Source organism: Neoarius graeffei, chromosome 5 (genome assembly GCF_027579695.1).
Source record: "Neoarius graeffei isolate fNeoGra1 chromosome 5, fNeoGra1.pri, whole genome shotgun sequence".
In the NCBI taxonomy this organism is placed as follows: Eukaryota; Metazoa; Chordata; class Actinopteri; order Siluriformes; family Ariidae; genus Neoarius; species Neoarius graeffei.
In genome coordinates this window covers 113,709,498-113,724,812 of record NC_083573.1, presented here as the reverse complement: position 1 = coordinate 113,724,812, position 15,315 = coordinate 113,709,498, and the positions used below count along the sequence as shown (strand labels likewise).

The 15,315-nt window shown below is 42.8% G+C and overlaps 1 protein-coding gene across 1 annotated transcript in view; it reads left to right on the top strand.

Moving 5' to 3' along the window:
• Positions 1-9,850, top strand: part of LOC132887255 (SH3 and multiple ankyrin repeat domains protein 1) — a 255,490-nt gene extending 245,640 nt beyond the window's left edge. The window contains exons 23-27 of the mRNA XM_060922792.1: positions 1,154-1,280; positions 1,367-1,575; positions 1,723-4,250; positions 4,371-5,612; positions 9,769-9,850. Coding sequence (XP_060778775.1) covers positions 1,154-1,280; positions 1,367-1,575; positions 1,723-4,250; positions 4,371-5,612; positions 9,769-9,850 — 4,188 coding nt within the window. The remainder of the gene's footprint in view (positions 1-1,153; positions 1,281-1,366; positions 1,576-1,722; positions 4,251-4,370; positions 5,613-9,768) is intronic.
• Positions 9,851-15,315: the final 5,465 nt, after the last annotated feature.

Below are 15,315 nucleotides of genomic sequence, written 5' to 3'. Positions count from 1 at the left end.
CCTCACATGGGCTCTCATACCACTGATATGTGGATGACACTCAACTCATCCTCTCCTTCCCTCCCTCAGATGCTCAGGTTTCCACTTTAATCTCAGCATTTATGGCAGACATCTCATCATAGATGGTCATTCATCAGCTGAAACTTAATCCCAGCAAAACTGAACTGCTGTTAATTTCCATGTCAGGATCTTCTGGTCTCCCTGGACAACGCTTGGATCACACCTTCAGTCACTGCATACAACCTTAGGGTAACCATGGACAATCAACTTTCCTTTTCATCTCACATTGCTAATGTGTCACACTTGTGTCAGTTTCTTATTTGCAGCATCAGGAATTGCCCATTTCTATTCACACATACAACTCAGGTGCTTGTTCAGTTTCTTGTCAGTTTGAGACTGAATTATTGCAACTTGTTCTGGCAGGTCTGCCTCTGAGCACCATTCCATCTCTGCAACAGATCCAGAATGGAGCTGCATTCCTGCTGCATAATAAGAATTAAACATACTTCTCTTACACAGCAAAAAATAAAAAAATAAAAATAAAAAAGACAAAAAGGGACCAGCACCCATCTATCTGAAAGCACTTATCAAATATAGCACTGCACCACATACCCTTCAATTCTCTAGTACTGCTTGAATGGTCCCACCATCTCTCAGGGTACAAGGAAGGCATGCTTCATTCTTCTCTGTTCTAGCTCCTAAGTGGTGGACTCAACTTCCCCTAGATGTCTGAACAGCTGAGTCACTGGCTGTCTTCAAGCCAAAAGACTCTTCCCAAAGTACTTAAATCAGCACTTTCATTCAAAAAAAATTAATGTCTTTGTGCTTTTCTTACTATATTACCTCCCCAACAGAGTTTTAGACTGATAGTATTCTTCATGCTTGTCTTAGTGAACCAGTATCAGGATGTATTTATTGACAGAGACTTCAAGGCACTTATTTAAGTTGCTCTGGATAAGGGTTTCTGCAAAACACCATCAATGTAAATGTAATTTAAATGTTTGTATTTATAAGTACAAACTCAAAAGCGTATAAGTTTGTATATGTGTGCACATGTGAAGTAGATATTTGCACCAGAGGTCTGTTAAATAACAAAAGCTTAAGTGTCCAAATACTTATTTACGCTGACTGTATATTCCTGTTTTTTAAACAGCAAATTTTTGACCAATCAGGAGGTATTGGTGTGATGTCATCAGGGTCTGGGTATGGTTCTAATTATGCCCAGTTTTCATCAAACCACACCTCCCAGCATGGGGTGATGCTTCGGCAGAAATCTGTTGGTGAGGCAAAATTTAGTCATCCAGCTTACATTTTCTTTACAGTTAATTTTCTTTTACATATCCTTTTATCTCTCTCCATATTTTAGGAGTAACTGAGGAGGAAAGGGGACATCTTCACCCGCCTCCTATGAAATTATCTCGTAGTTTATCAGTACCGGGGCCAGATGATATCCCACCTCCTCCTGAAACCTCTGCACCAGAACCACCAGTTCCTGTTCACAGGAGGCCAGAGATCATGCACAACAACCCCACTCATCATGCCCAGATGCAAATAAAAGCACCACCCACTCGCAGGGTGAGCAACATGAACACAATGTGACAAAGTCATTTAGAATATAATGTTTATTGCTATGTTGTATTCTTTCATATATATATATATATATATATATATATATATATATATATATATATAAACTATATAATATATATATTTTCCTCTAAGGTTGACACTGACCATAATCGGAGGGGAGGAGCTAAAATGGGTGGTTTAAGGCGTGGTTCTAGCAGTGCTGCACTGCCATCTGACATGCCTACAGCAATTTCCAAGACAGCTGGTCGCCGTGGTGGTAAAGGGCCATTGCTAAAACAACGAAAGGTGGAGGAAGGAGCAGGGAGGTCAGAGAAAAACTCAATTCCAATTCCAACCATAATCGTCAAGGCACCATCCACAAGCAGCTCAGGACGTAGCAGCCAGAACAGCAGTGTGGAGGCAGAGCCTTCTCCACAGCTTGAGGATGAAGAAGCAGAACATCACAGCACAGTATCAGTCATAGCTCTGCCTCCAGTTCCACCAATGCCCTTCCCTCCAGATGTAGGTGGAACAGCTCAACGTGAAAGAGAGCGCTTCCGTGATTCCCGCCGCAAAAGCACGTCCTTCTTCTACTCATCTGAAGAGGATGTATTAGATGAGCCTGACTCTGTCCAGTCTGCTCAGAATGAACATGCTCCTAGGCTCCGCCCCTCTAAGTCAATTGATGAGGGCTTGTTCACAAGTGATGCTGCTAGCATGCCGCCTGCCTTTGGACTTCCACAATATGCCTCTCAGCACAACACTACCTTTATTCACCCACTAACTGGGAAAGTTCTGGATCCATCAAGTCCACTAAGCCTAGCATTAGCTGCTCGGGAGCGAGCTCTTAAGGATGACCGTCGATCCCGTAAGGAGGAGAGGCATTTTGGACGCCAGTTTTCCACTGCTGCTGCTTTCCCTATCCCCCATTCCTCTACCTATAATCCACAGCATCAATCATCTTCCTACATGCACCAAGCACAGACTGCCATCTACCTTAGTGGCAGCAGTCCTACATCAACAAGTCACTCTCCTCTGAGTCGACCCCAGAGTCCCCGAATGTTGAGACTGTCTGGTAGTGGGGTAATGAGTGTGGAAAGGGAGGGAAGAGATGTTCAGAAGGTGCAGTTCACTCCCGAAAGAACAACTCAATATCAGACTTATCACAATGAGAGGGAAGGGCATGGAAAAATACCTCAACAGCCCCTTCAACATAGACCTCCTTTATTACGCATGGATACTGAAGTGAGTGCTAATGCTACTTGTTATACTAATCCTACCCTAGAAATCACCAAAAAGTCAGACACAAAGAGAGAAAGGGATGAAAATAAGCAGGAAGATCCAGATGGTGTAACTGGAGGTGGAGTAATGGTTTTGCCTCCTCCTGCCCCCTCAGTGGACATAGCTGATGAGTTTGTGTTTGCAGAACCACTACCACCACCTTTACAGTTTGCTAATGGGGTGGATAAGTCAGTACAAGGAGCAACAGTGTACAACCATCATCAAGAGGAACATCCTCCACAAGAACAACAACATGGTAGTCAAAGTTTACCACAGCATGATCAGAAGCCCCAGATCACCCCTCTAGATCCACCAGGACCAGAAGAAACTTCACAGTCTTTACCTGAAATTCCTCCCTCAACCTTTCATCCATCTGCCATTGTTCATCCATTTCTCTTCCCCCCTTCTCCTCTACTCCCACCACCCCAACTCTGTCCCAAAATCCCTCCTGCTAATCCACCCCAACCCACCCAAATGCCACAAATTCATCCCCAGCCCCCACTTGCCTCCCCCCAGGCCGTTGACTCTGCGGCATCCAGTTTGACATCATATGATAGTGAGGTGGCTAATTTAACCCAATCTGCTTTTTCTCCTTCACTTCCATCTCCCCAGAGCTTTCCTGTAACTTCCACTCCTTCTGTCCCACCCACTTCCTCAGACTCTGCATCACTGCACAGGCCTCTCCCACTTTTCTACCCACCACAAGATCGTGGTAGTTCTACTCTTACCTATGCCACCATGACAACTGCTGCTGTGGCAACAGTAACTGCTGCTGTAGTAACTGTCACCATGACAACCCCTTCAGCAAGTCAACCAGTTGTTGGAGGTGAACAGATCCTGTCAGAATCAAAGGGTTTTGATTTTCCTGAAGCAGTGGTGGATTCTGGGATTGAGGAACCAGACAGTCACAGCAGTAGTGACCATCATACAGAAAGTTTTAGTGGCAAAAGAAGGCAACAAGAAAGACAAGTGAGTGCAGAAAATGGTGGAATAAAGGAAGGAAGAAGAGTGTCCCTAGATTCTGGTCTGTCTAACCCAAACCATCAACTGTCTAACCGAGCCATGCACAATGACACACATGCAAAAACTCACACACACAAAAGCAAACCTCCGCCACCCACACATGCAAAACCACACCTACATAACACTGTTAAATTGCACACTAATGTGGAGATGGGACGAACAGTGCCATCACTACGGCGACAAACAAGCGCTGTCCCAGAATTCTACCAGCCAGATGAAAAAATGGAGGTAAAAGAAGGAGTGAAGACACAATCTTTCATGGACAGACGTCTGAACTCTCCTCTTTCCAGTGTAAAGGCCAGTATTATCAGTGAACTCAGCAACAAGCTGCAGCAGCTCGGGGGATGGCAGGGTCAAGGGTCACAGCAAATGCAAAGGTCAGAGATCTTCCACTACAGACAGTTTTGGAATAGTCACCTAGATTGTAAATTGACCTAATCAAGGGTTTGTGTCCATCTTGAAGTTGTCTGAGATTATGTGATCTTTCTTTCTTACAGGCTTTCAGAAGACCTGTCTTCATTAATTTCTGCAGGCCATGCACAACTTCTTTCCTCCTCTCAACCACTTCAGAGATCTCTATCCCCTTCTTTGGCTCCTGTCCCCTTAACTCCAATTAGCTCAAAGCCTTTAGCCCCAACTATTACCCCTAATCCTTTAGCACCAACCATTACTCCTAATCCCTTAGCCCTGACTATTTCCCCTAATCCTTTAGCCCAGAACCTGCCTCCTAACCCTTTAACCCCTACTCCATTAAACTCAACACTCTCCTCTAATCCCTTAACCACAAATATTGTACCTAGCCCCATAACTCCTAGCCTCACTGCTAATCCTGTACCTTCTTCACCTTTGACCCCTGCATTAACCCCTACTTTGACCCCTCAAGCTGCTCCTTATTCTAATTGGACCCCATCCCCATCTCCTCTGTCTTTCTCTAACTGTCCTCTTTCTCCTCCCTGTCTCCCCCATGCCCCTCTTTCTCCTCTGTCACTTGCACACCCTCCATTGTCCCCACCATCATACAGTCACCCTCCCATCTCTCCTATATCCCTCTCTCATGCCCCTCTTTCTCCTTCCTCTCTGTCCTATTCTCCATACCCGACTTCACCAAAGCATCGTGCTAAATATCGTACTAAAGGTTTAGATTTGTTTTCTGCTTCAGAATCAAGACGTTCTGAGGCTCATATCCAGCGTCGCCGTGCTCCAAGTCCTCTTATTTCCTGTTCAGAACGCCCACAACCTGGGCCACCACGTCCGTCCTCTCTTCCTCTCTTTCCTTCTGCTTCTCTTTATGGATCTCCCTTTGATCTGCAGGCCCCCCTCACTCCCCCATCATCTTCCCATCCTCTGGCTGAACATTTCTTCCCTCCAACTCCCCCACTAATGCCCCCTTCCTCACCAGCACCTACTTCAAATCCTTTGCTAGCCTCACATTCTCTCTCTCCTACACACTTCCTATCAGGTGGCTCCTCCCCTTCCAGCGTGAGCTACCTACCACCTCTCACACTTCCTCCACCCAATCGGCCTTTTGCATCCAAACCCCTCCCATTCTGGACCAAATATGATGTTGCTGATTGGCTGACCTACCTGAACTTGGCAGAGCATCGAGAACGTTTCCTAGACAATGAGATTGATGGTTCACACCTTCCATCACTGACAAAGGAAGACTTCCTTGATCTTGGGGTGAGCCGTGTTGGACATCGTATGAACATTGAACGAGCACTGAAGAGACTTACTGAGAGGTGAGGAAAAATTAAAAACAAAGAAAATTAAAGGAGGTCTTACCATGAGTTCAGCAAAAGTTGTATCATGTTGTTGTTATTATTATACAGCTTCTGGAACATGTACACAATCTTCACTGGATAGACTAAAGTTTGCACCTGCCAGGCGCTGTTTTGTGACATACAGTGGCATGCAAAAGTTTGGGCACCCTTACTGAAAATGTCTGTTACTGTGAATAGTTAAGTGAGCAGAAGATGAACTGATCACCAAAAGTGATAAAAGTAAAGACGACACATTTCTTTTCAGCGTTTTCTGCAAGATTTGTGTATTATTTTTGTTTTGTACAATTGAAGAGTGAAAAAAAGAAAAGATGGGGTGGTGTAGTGGTTAGCGCTGTCGCCTCACAGCAAGAAGGTCCGGGTTCGAGCCCTGTGGCTGGTGAGGGCCTTTCTGTGTGGAGTTTGCAGAGGCAATTCTAGAGTCTGTTGTGGCCTCAAGCAAAAATTTACAGGGGGCCCTTCTGACCAGTGTTCATCACCAATATGTTATAAATAATCTGACACCAACGAAAAATTTATGAAACCAAAGGTTTTTTTAAATTCCAAATGTGAAAATACAATGGTAAAGAACAATAAAAACAATAAAAAACAAAATAAATAAGACCTCAGGCCCTGACTCTCAGGGGGCCCCTGGGCCAGGGGGCCCCAAGCAGTTGCCTGCCTTGCCTGTTCACAAGCTGTGCGTCTGGGAGTTTGCATGTTCTCCCCATGTCTGCGTGGGTTTCCTCCGGGTGCTCCGGTTTCCCCCACAGTCCAAAGACATGCAGGTTAGATTAACTGGTGACTCTAAATTGAGCATAGGTGTGAATGTGAGTGTGAATGGTTGTCTGTGTCTATGTGTCAGCCCTGTGATGACCTGGCGACTTGTCCAGGGTGTACCCCGCCTTTTGCCCGTAGTCAGCTGGGATGGGCTCCAGCTTGCGTGCGACCCTGTGGAACAGGATAAAGTGGCTACAGATAATGAGAATGAGAAAAAAGAAAAGGAACACCATGCGAAAGTTTGGGCACCCCAATACATTTGAGTTCTCAGGTAACTTTTACCAAGGTTCCAGACCTTAATTAGCTTATTGAGCTGTTGCTTGTTCAAATTCTTCATTAGGAAAGGTCAGATGATGCAGATTTCAAAGCTGTATAAATTCTCTGACTCCTCAAACTTGTCCCTAAAATCAACAGCCATGGGCTCCTCTAAGCAACTCCCTCGCATTCTGAATAATAAAATAATTGTTGCTCACAAAACAGGAGAAGGCTACAGTACAAGAACATAGCAAAGTTTTTTCAGGTAGCTGTTTCCTCAGATTGTAATGTTATTAAGAAATGGCAGTTAACAGAAACAGTGGAGATCAAGGTGAGGTCTGGAAGATGAAGAAAACTTTCTGAAAGAACTGCTCATTGGATTGCTAGAAAGGCAAATAAAAAACCCTGTTTGACTGCAAAAGACCTTCAGAAAGATTTAGCAGACCCTGGAGTGGTGGTGCACTGTTCTACTATGCAGTGACACCTGAACAAATATGACCTTCATGGAAGAGTCATCAGAAGAAAACCCTTCCTGCATCCTAGCCACAAAATTCAGCATCTGAAGTTTGCAAATGAACATCTAAATAAGCCTGATGCATTTTGGAAACAAGTCTTGTGGACTGATGAAATCAAAATAGACCCCTTCGCATGTTTGTAAACAAACCGACCATTGCCAGGATGCACTCGCAGCCTGGACCCAGAAACAATGGCGCTGCCCATAGACCGGCATTTAGAGCTGTCAGATTATGCCAAACAATTGTCGTTACAAGATCGAGAATGCTACATAAATAAGTTAACTCTAACAAGTGGACATTGCCTACTGGATCCGCATTTAATTAAAGAGTGGACGGACGATGTTAGTAAGTTCCCTGATATACAATGGCCAGATATATACTCGTACCTTATTGACAAGACTTCAGTGTACACCCACGAAAAACTTCGTGCCTACAAGTCTTTAGACGCATATGATTATGTTATGTGCGGGCATGTACAACTTGATTAACAATGGGACATTCATATTCATTTTGTTTTAATCAAATTATGCCAGTGATGTGATGGCAATGTGGCTTTAGCTACAACAGCAAATACCAACACTAAACAGCAATTTGCAGGAGGTAATGGCATGAAAGGAATGATAGTGTAAAGAGTGCAGCTAAGAGAAATCAGAGCTGCGTAAAAAGCGAGAGGCAGAGACCAGAAATGAAACTGAACGGGGCGGGAGCTAGGTTAGAGCAGTCAACGTAAGTTGGCATTTAGAGTGAGGGCACAATTTTACCTTTCCATCCTTGCTTTAAAATTGTGATTTTCGGCATACACAAATAATGATGGCACAAAATCTGGACTGCTTGAGTCAAGCGAGACCTCTCCTACAAACAAAATTGCATGCAAAGCTAGGTTAACATGCTAACAATATTCATTACATTGTGTAACTATGACCCAGCTAATCAGACAAACGTTACCAAAGTATTGTGGTATATCAATAAACGAAGACTAGAAAGAATAAAAAAAGAAAGATTTAATAAATAGCCTGATCTTACCTGTGATGAAGTGGGCGCTGCAAACCCGCACATTTTTGATGGTGCTTTCATCCCAGTCTACACGTTTGATGGCTTGTAGCTATAGACGTCGGCAATTTTTTTGGAATGGGTGAGATCCTGCTGGAATTCTGAACATTTTAACCCCATCACTGCTACAATTCTGACACCCGAAAAAACAACAACTAGGCATTTCTGAGTCTTTTTTGGGTCCAGGCTGCGCGTGCAATTTCCGCTTACGTATGAATGACATTTACTGCGAAGGTGTCTATAGAACTTTTTGGCCACAATGTGCAAAGGTATGTTTGGAGAAAAAAGGGTGCCAAATTCCAGGAAAAGAACACCTCTCCAACTCTGAAGCATGGGTGTGGATTGATCATGCTTTGGGGTTGTGTTGCAGCCAGTGGCACAGGGCACATTTCATTGGTCGAGGGACGCATGGATTCAAATAAATACCAGCAAACTCTGGAAGCAAACATCACACCATCTGTAAAAAAGTTGAAGTTAAAAAGAGGACGGGTCCTACAATAAGACAATGATCCCAAACACACCTCAAAATCTACAATAGAATACCTCAAGAGGCACAAGCTGAAGGTTTTGCCCGGGCCCTCACAGTCCCTTGACCTAAACATCATTGAAAATCTGTGGATAGATCTCAAAAGAGCAGTGCATGCAAGACAGCCCAAGAAATTTGTAGAACTGGAAGCCTTTTGCAAGGACGAATGTGTGAAAATCCCCCAGGTAAGAACTGAAAGATTATTAGCTGGCTACAAAAAGTGTTTACAAGCTGTGATACTTGCCAAAGGGGGTGTTACTAGGTACTAACCATGCAGGGTGCCCAAACTTTTGCTTTGGGTCCTTTTCCTTTTTTGTCATTTTGAAAATGTAAAAGATGAAAATAAAAAAAATGTTTTTGCTTTAACTATAAAGGGAATGAGTCATCTTTAACTTTATGCCTTTTGGCAATCATTTCATCTTCAACTTGCTTAACTGTTCACAGTAACAGCAATTTTGACCAGGGGTGCCCAAACTTTTGCATACTACTGTAAGCCTAGTATCAATTATCTCACTAATTAACAGACAACATAAAAAGACAACAATCTGGACATATTTCATTATTAATGATCAAAGCAGACTGGACATCTTCCTACAATATAAATAACCTGATGAAACATCTTTTATGGCATTTACAGTAAACAGTGTGTTTGACAGAGAGCGTGAGGATGGCTGACCTGAGAGCAGTATCAGCAACCATGCATAGATTTTCCATACACACAAAGGTATTCATGAGCATGGAGCAGTGAAGTGAGTGTGCAGAGAAACTCATGTGAGACAGCACTTCATTTCTGTGAGCACTGAGACATGCACTTCAGGTCTACACTTTGCTTGCAAGTTGAGGTACAATTCATGGCACATTGCACTCATTTTTAATGACCACACTCGCTGATACTGCTCTGCGTGCACTGCATACTCATTCTCGATCTGAAAAAACAAACAAACAAAAAAAACTAGTATCTATGCATTTCTAATCATAATGAGGATGCAACTTCTCTTACTTTTCCTTTCAGATTGTCATCTCCATTTTCTGTCTCCACTGTTTCCTCAGAGGGACCGAATGAACGACTGCGAGACGAAGGAACTCAGAGCTGAATGGTTTACACATTACACAGAAAACAGGGTTCTCAAACAAGTCAATAATCTCTGAAGATGAACATAAAAACTCTGACACACACAAAAACAGCAAAACAACCATTTAATATAAAAATGTCTTAAAATCTGTGCTAAGCTGCTCCAGTGTTAAGCTCAGTGTGATCCACCAGAGACACTCAACACCTGAGAGTACCTTTAGCCTTGATGGAGAATAAAAATGCAAGTCTGCTTCCTCATTCCTAAAATCCTGATTTTATTTTATTTTATGCTGATGGCAGCATTTCTCTGTTGCTATGGTGATGTAAAGTTTACTGTAGAAATACAATGCAATTATCTTTATTGTTGTAAACCTGTATACAGGTAATGTTCATGTCATACTCATCATTATTCGATTACATGATGATGGTTATGATGACGGACATTAGCTTTACAATTTTTATTTCTATTCACAATAATGATTATAATAAAATGGTACTAAGGATAAGAATAAGCATTTAATGGTTAAGTACATAACTAATGTTCACACTGTAAGGATAATTGGTCTTCCAGATCACAGAATGCCATACATTTTCCCTTTGGGTATAGGTTCTCTTCATCTGCTCTCTGTACAACATGCACAGATTTAAGTGTATTCGAGGTTTGTGCAAAGAGGATAAGATCATGTCATTTTATTTAAAAGGAAAAAAAACAATATTTTAGGACAATAAAAATCTATGAAATTATTAAGCACTTGGATATACATTAAATTATAAATATATGAGATATATTTATGCAGAACTCTATAGATTTATCAGGTATTTCTGTTGCTATGTAACGTTTATGCTGATGATGTTTATGATGGTGATGATCTGAGAATAATGTTTAAGATGTTTGAATAAATGAGAATTATACTCCCTATGTCTGTGTTCTCCTTTTGGTCCCATATCAGCCTCCACACTTCAAATTCCAGACCATCCAAACCAGGAATTCTTAACAAGGAACAGCTGAGTGGAAACTGGTCAAATAATAAAAATATCACTGTGGTTCATGCTATAGTGTGTAGGACAGTGATGTTTCTGAGCTGCTCTGATTTGCACTGAAGGCTTTGTAACAGTAACTCAGAGTCAGTACTGTTAGAGAGGTTTGGGCCTTAAAGAAAAATCACATCCACTTTACATAACCACATTACTATTCACGTGACTTTACATGATTCCCTTGTGGACTTTTCACATGTATATCATGTATTTTCATTTGTCGCATGACTTAAATGTGTGATTAATTCATTTGCACATGGAGGGCATATGATTTTTATGTTTCACATTATTTTATTATGTGGCGGCACAGTGGTGTAGTGGTTAGCACTGTTGCCTCACAGCAAGAAGGTCCTGGGTTTGAGCCCAGCGGCCGATGACGGCCTTTCTGTGTGGAGTTTGTATGTTCTCCCTGTGTCTGTGTGGGTTTCCTCTGGGTGCTCCGGTTTTCCCTACAGTCCAAAGACATGCAGGTCGAGCTAATTGGTGGCTCTAAAATTGACCATAGGTGTGAGTGTGGATGGTTGTTTGTCTCTTTGTGTCAGCCCTGTGATGATCTGGCAACTTGTCCAGGGTGTACCTTGCCTCTTGCCCATAGTCAGCTGGGACAGGCTCCAGCTTGCCTGTGACCCTGTACAGGATAAGTGGCTACAGATAATGGATGGATGGATTTTATTATGCAATTTGTTTATTTTCACAGGTGCATTTTTACATGTAACAGAATATTGCTCACATGATCTCATATGCTTACTTGAAATTGTGTACATTTTCACTGCATAACATGGTGAAATGCATCTTCACATGTGTGAGGGAAATTTAGTGGATGAACATTCCTATTCTCTGTGTTTCTGTGTGTTGAGCCCAAGTGGCCTAATATACTGAGAAAGATGTTTTTTCCAATGTTGTAATCGCTTTTCTGTGGCCTTGGTGGTAATGAGCAGGGTGCTTGAGTTCGTCCTAACTACGCATCTTCTCATGATGTAACCACCTTTCCTGACCTCGGTGGTGATAAGCAGGGAGCTTGAGCTCTCCCTAACTTGCATCTGCCTCCATGTACCAAAGGATGCCAGGTGCACTCATTAGCAAAGCTTCATAGAAAATCTTGAGCCAATCATGTGAAGACACAAGCAGTGAGCGAATGCCTTCAGAGTATAATAGACAACATTCCTAAAACACAACTCAGAGTGCGCATACTCTCGGCATCATCAGAAGTGGTGTCTTCTTCTATTCTTTTCTTTCCTATTTTATATATCTGTTATATGATCTACTATAATAAATAACTGAAAAGATGACTGCTAAGCATTCTGAAGTGTTTATTAGAAATTTCCATTACAATTTGGCGTCCCTAGGTGGGCCCTATGCATCTGATCCTCGGAAAACGGAACACTCCCAAGGCTGCGGTGCGGAGCTGAGAACTCGGACGAGAGACCAGACCATCAGGGCTCACCGAACCAGTAAGTGATAACTTTGCATTCTTGTGTAAAGAAATTAGTGAAAGCAGTATTTAAAGAATGATATAAGAGATGGACAGAGATTGTCCCAGTCAAGGAAGACTGATATAAGAGACGGACAGAAGTTTGTCCAAGCCCAGGAGGAGTGCTATGCTGTGGTACCGTCAATATGTTTGCCGAAACGGATAAAACACAATTTTGAGACAATAAACTGCGAGTAGTTTATTGGGTTGTGTAAGAGAAGTATCCACCCAAGTGACGACTGGGTAACAGCTCACCTACTTGAGCGAAGGAAGTATGGGTGCATGTCTCGACAGACTCACGTTCAGCGATTCGTAACTGGGAAGAATTGAATCTTGCTCCCTTTGTTCTGTGTGAACAACTGGCCCGTTGGAGGAACGGGATAGAGAGGATCAATCACGAAGTCGCAAAGACACACCAGTGTGCACGCAAAATATTGATGAATTAACAGAGTGCTGTCCTCCTCCAAATTCTGAAACAGAGAAACAGATTTTGTACAAGTGTGTGAGTTGTCTTTGAGGTTGTTATGCTAAATGATACCTACTTTAGTTTAAGGCAAATGTCAGATAAATTGTTTACTAATAAGAACACACCTAAAGGACTATTGTGTCACATTTTTGGACATAGTCCAACTTGCTCTTCTTGTGATCCTGAAAAAAAAACTCAGCCATTGTTGCCATAACCTATTGATATAACAGTGTACAATGAGGAACAGAAACAGTAAGTTAGGGAAAGAAAAGAAAAAGCAAGTAAGTGTGAAGCTACATGTGCTATAATAAGAATTGGATGTTTCTATGACAGCCCAAACATCCAGTTTATGAAAACCTCGTATGGTGAGGATTGCTTAGCACAGTTTGATATATGGATAAAGGACTTAGAATTCCCTGAAAAGGGCAGTTTTAGTCCCAGGCAGATAGAACGGTTAGAAGAAAAGTTGAAATGGAAGGAAAAAGAAGAGTCTGCAGATAATGTGAAGTTCTTAGGGGACTGGAGGGCGTTTTCTGCATGGAAAGAAGAAACACTTGAGAGAGTACAAAAGAGAGAAACGACAGGCAGGGCTCTCACCCTCTTCTCAGTGTTTGAAATTTCAGATGGACCCTGACCTGGAGTCTGCCCCACCACCCTGACACACACTGCCTCCTCAGCAAGGCGGAGCATCACTCCCACAAGCGCTTCACCCACAGAAAGGGGGAGAAGTCAAGACAAAGAAAAAACTGAGCCTCAGGAATCTCCTCCAGCCTACCAGCCGCCTCCAGCATCAGCGCCTCCCCTCGCTTCTCCATCACACATGAGACCCGGTCTTGCATATGGCGATGGAAAAGACACCCTCCTGGACCTGACCACATGCTCACCAGTGGGTCCACAAGGCCATAATCTAAAGTCTGAAGTCCTTCATCTTCCAATGGTGGAAGTGGCTGGAGCTGACGGCTTGCTTTTAGTTCACAGACCCTGGATGACAGCTGACATGAAGGAAAGCATGGCTTCTCTTCCCAATATGAGAGAGGTAGGAGGAAATAGATTTGGTAATGAGCTGTTGATATTTTGCAGAGAATTCCGACCAACCACCCATGAACTTCGCCTCCTAATCATGACCAAGATGGGTATAGATTGGAACAAAGTTTCCAAAGAGTGTCCGGAAGCTGACCAGCGAGTGACTAGACCAGACTGGAGCGCGGCTGGCAATGACTGTTCAGCCTGGACAAAGAGGAAGAAGAAGAGGAAGAGGTCGAGACAGGACGACCTGGAGTGACTTGTCCTGGATAAAAGGCGCAACCTGCTACAACTGCAATCAGAAGGGACACATTGCTTGAAATTGTCTCCACAGTAGCAGCCAGAAGCCCTGTGAGGAGTACAGCAAAGCAGACTGATGGGCGGACTCCAGGAATGGGCCCCACACAGAGAACAGGGGAGGTAACACACACACACACCTGATGATACACATACACTACCATTCAAAAGTTTGGGGTCACCCAGACAATTTTGTGTTTTCCATGAAAAGTCACACTTTTATTTACCACCATAAGTTGTAAAATGAATAGAAAAAATAGTCAAGACATTTTTCTGGCCATTTTGAGCATTTAATCGACCCCACAAATGTGATGCTCCAGAAACTCAATCTGCTCAAAGGAAGGTCAGTTTTATAGCTTCTCTAAAGAGCTAAACTGTTTTCAGCTGTGCTAACATGATTGTACAAGGGTTTTCTAATCATCCATTAGCCTTCTGAGGCAATGAGCGAACACAATGTACCATTAGAACACTGGAGTGATAGTTGCTGGAAATGGGCCTCTATACACCTATGGAGATATTGCACCAAAAACCAGACATTTGCAGCTAGAATAGTCATTTACCACATTAGCAATGTATAGAGTGTATTTATGATTAGTTCAAAGTGATCATTGAAAAGAACAGTGCTTTTCTTTCAAAAATAAGGACATTTCAAAGTGACCCCAAACTTTTGAATGGTAGTGTACACATAGACAGGAGCATTCACATAACGTTAAACACATTAGTAGCAGCACCTGCCTGCAACAGCAAGACTACATGGAAACACCCGATACACCGGTCCAAATAGATACACCTGAAGTTGCATTAAGTTTGTTAAAATACACAACTACTCCCTTTTCTAAATTCCCTTGTATGCCCCTCACTGTGTATGGGCATGTGTTAACCTTTTTAGTAGATTCTGGAGCAGGACACTCAGTGATACAACATGGGGTACTTCCAGTAGACCCACGGCTCAGCTCAAATTCTATTCAGACAGTGGGCATCTCAGGATGACCTGTAACTGAAACTTTCTCAGTCAGCCTCCCATGTAAAAGCGAGGGAGGAATAGTTACGTCCCACTCATTCCTCATCTCACATACATGTCCAATAAATTTGTTAGTATGCGATTTAATGTGCAAATTAGGAGTAAATCTCATGTCCACTCCAGATGGGCTAACTATTGAAGTAAGTGAAATGCGCGGTGTGCAGTATGGGTTTG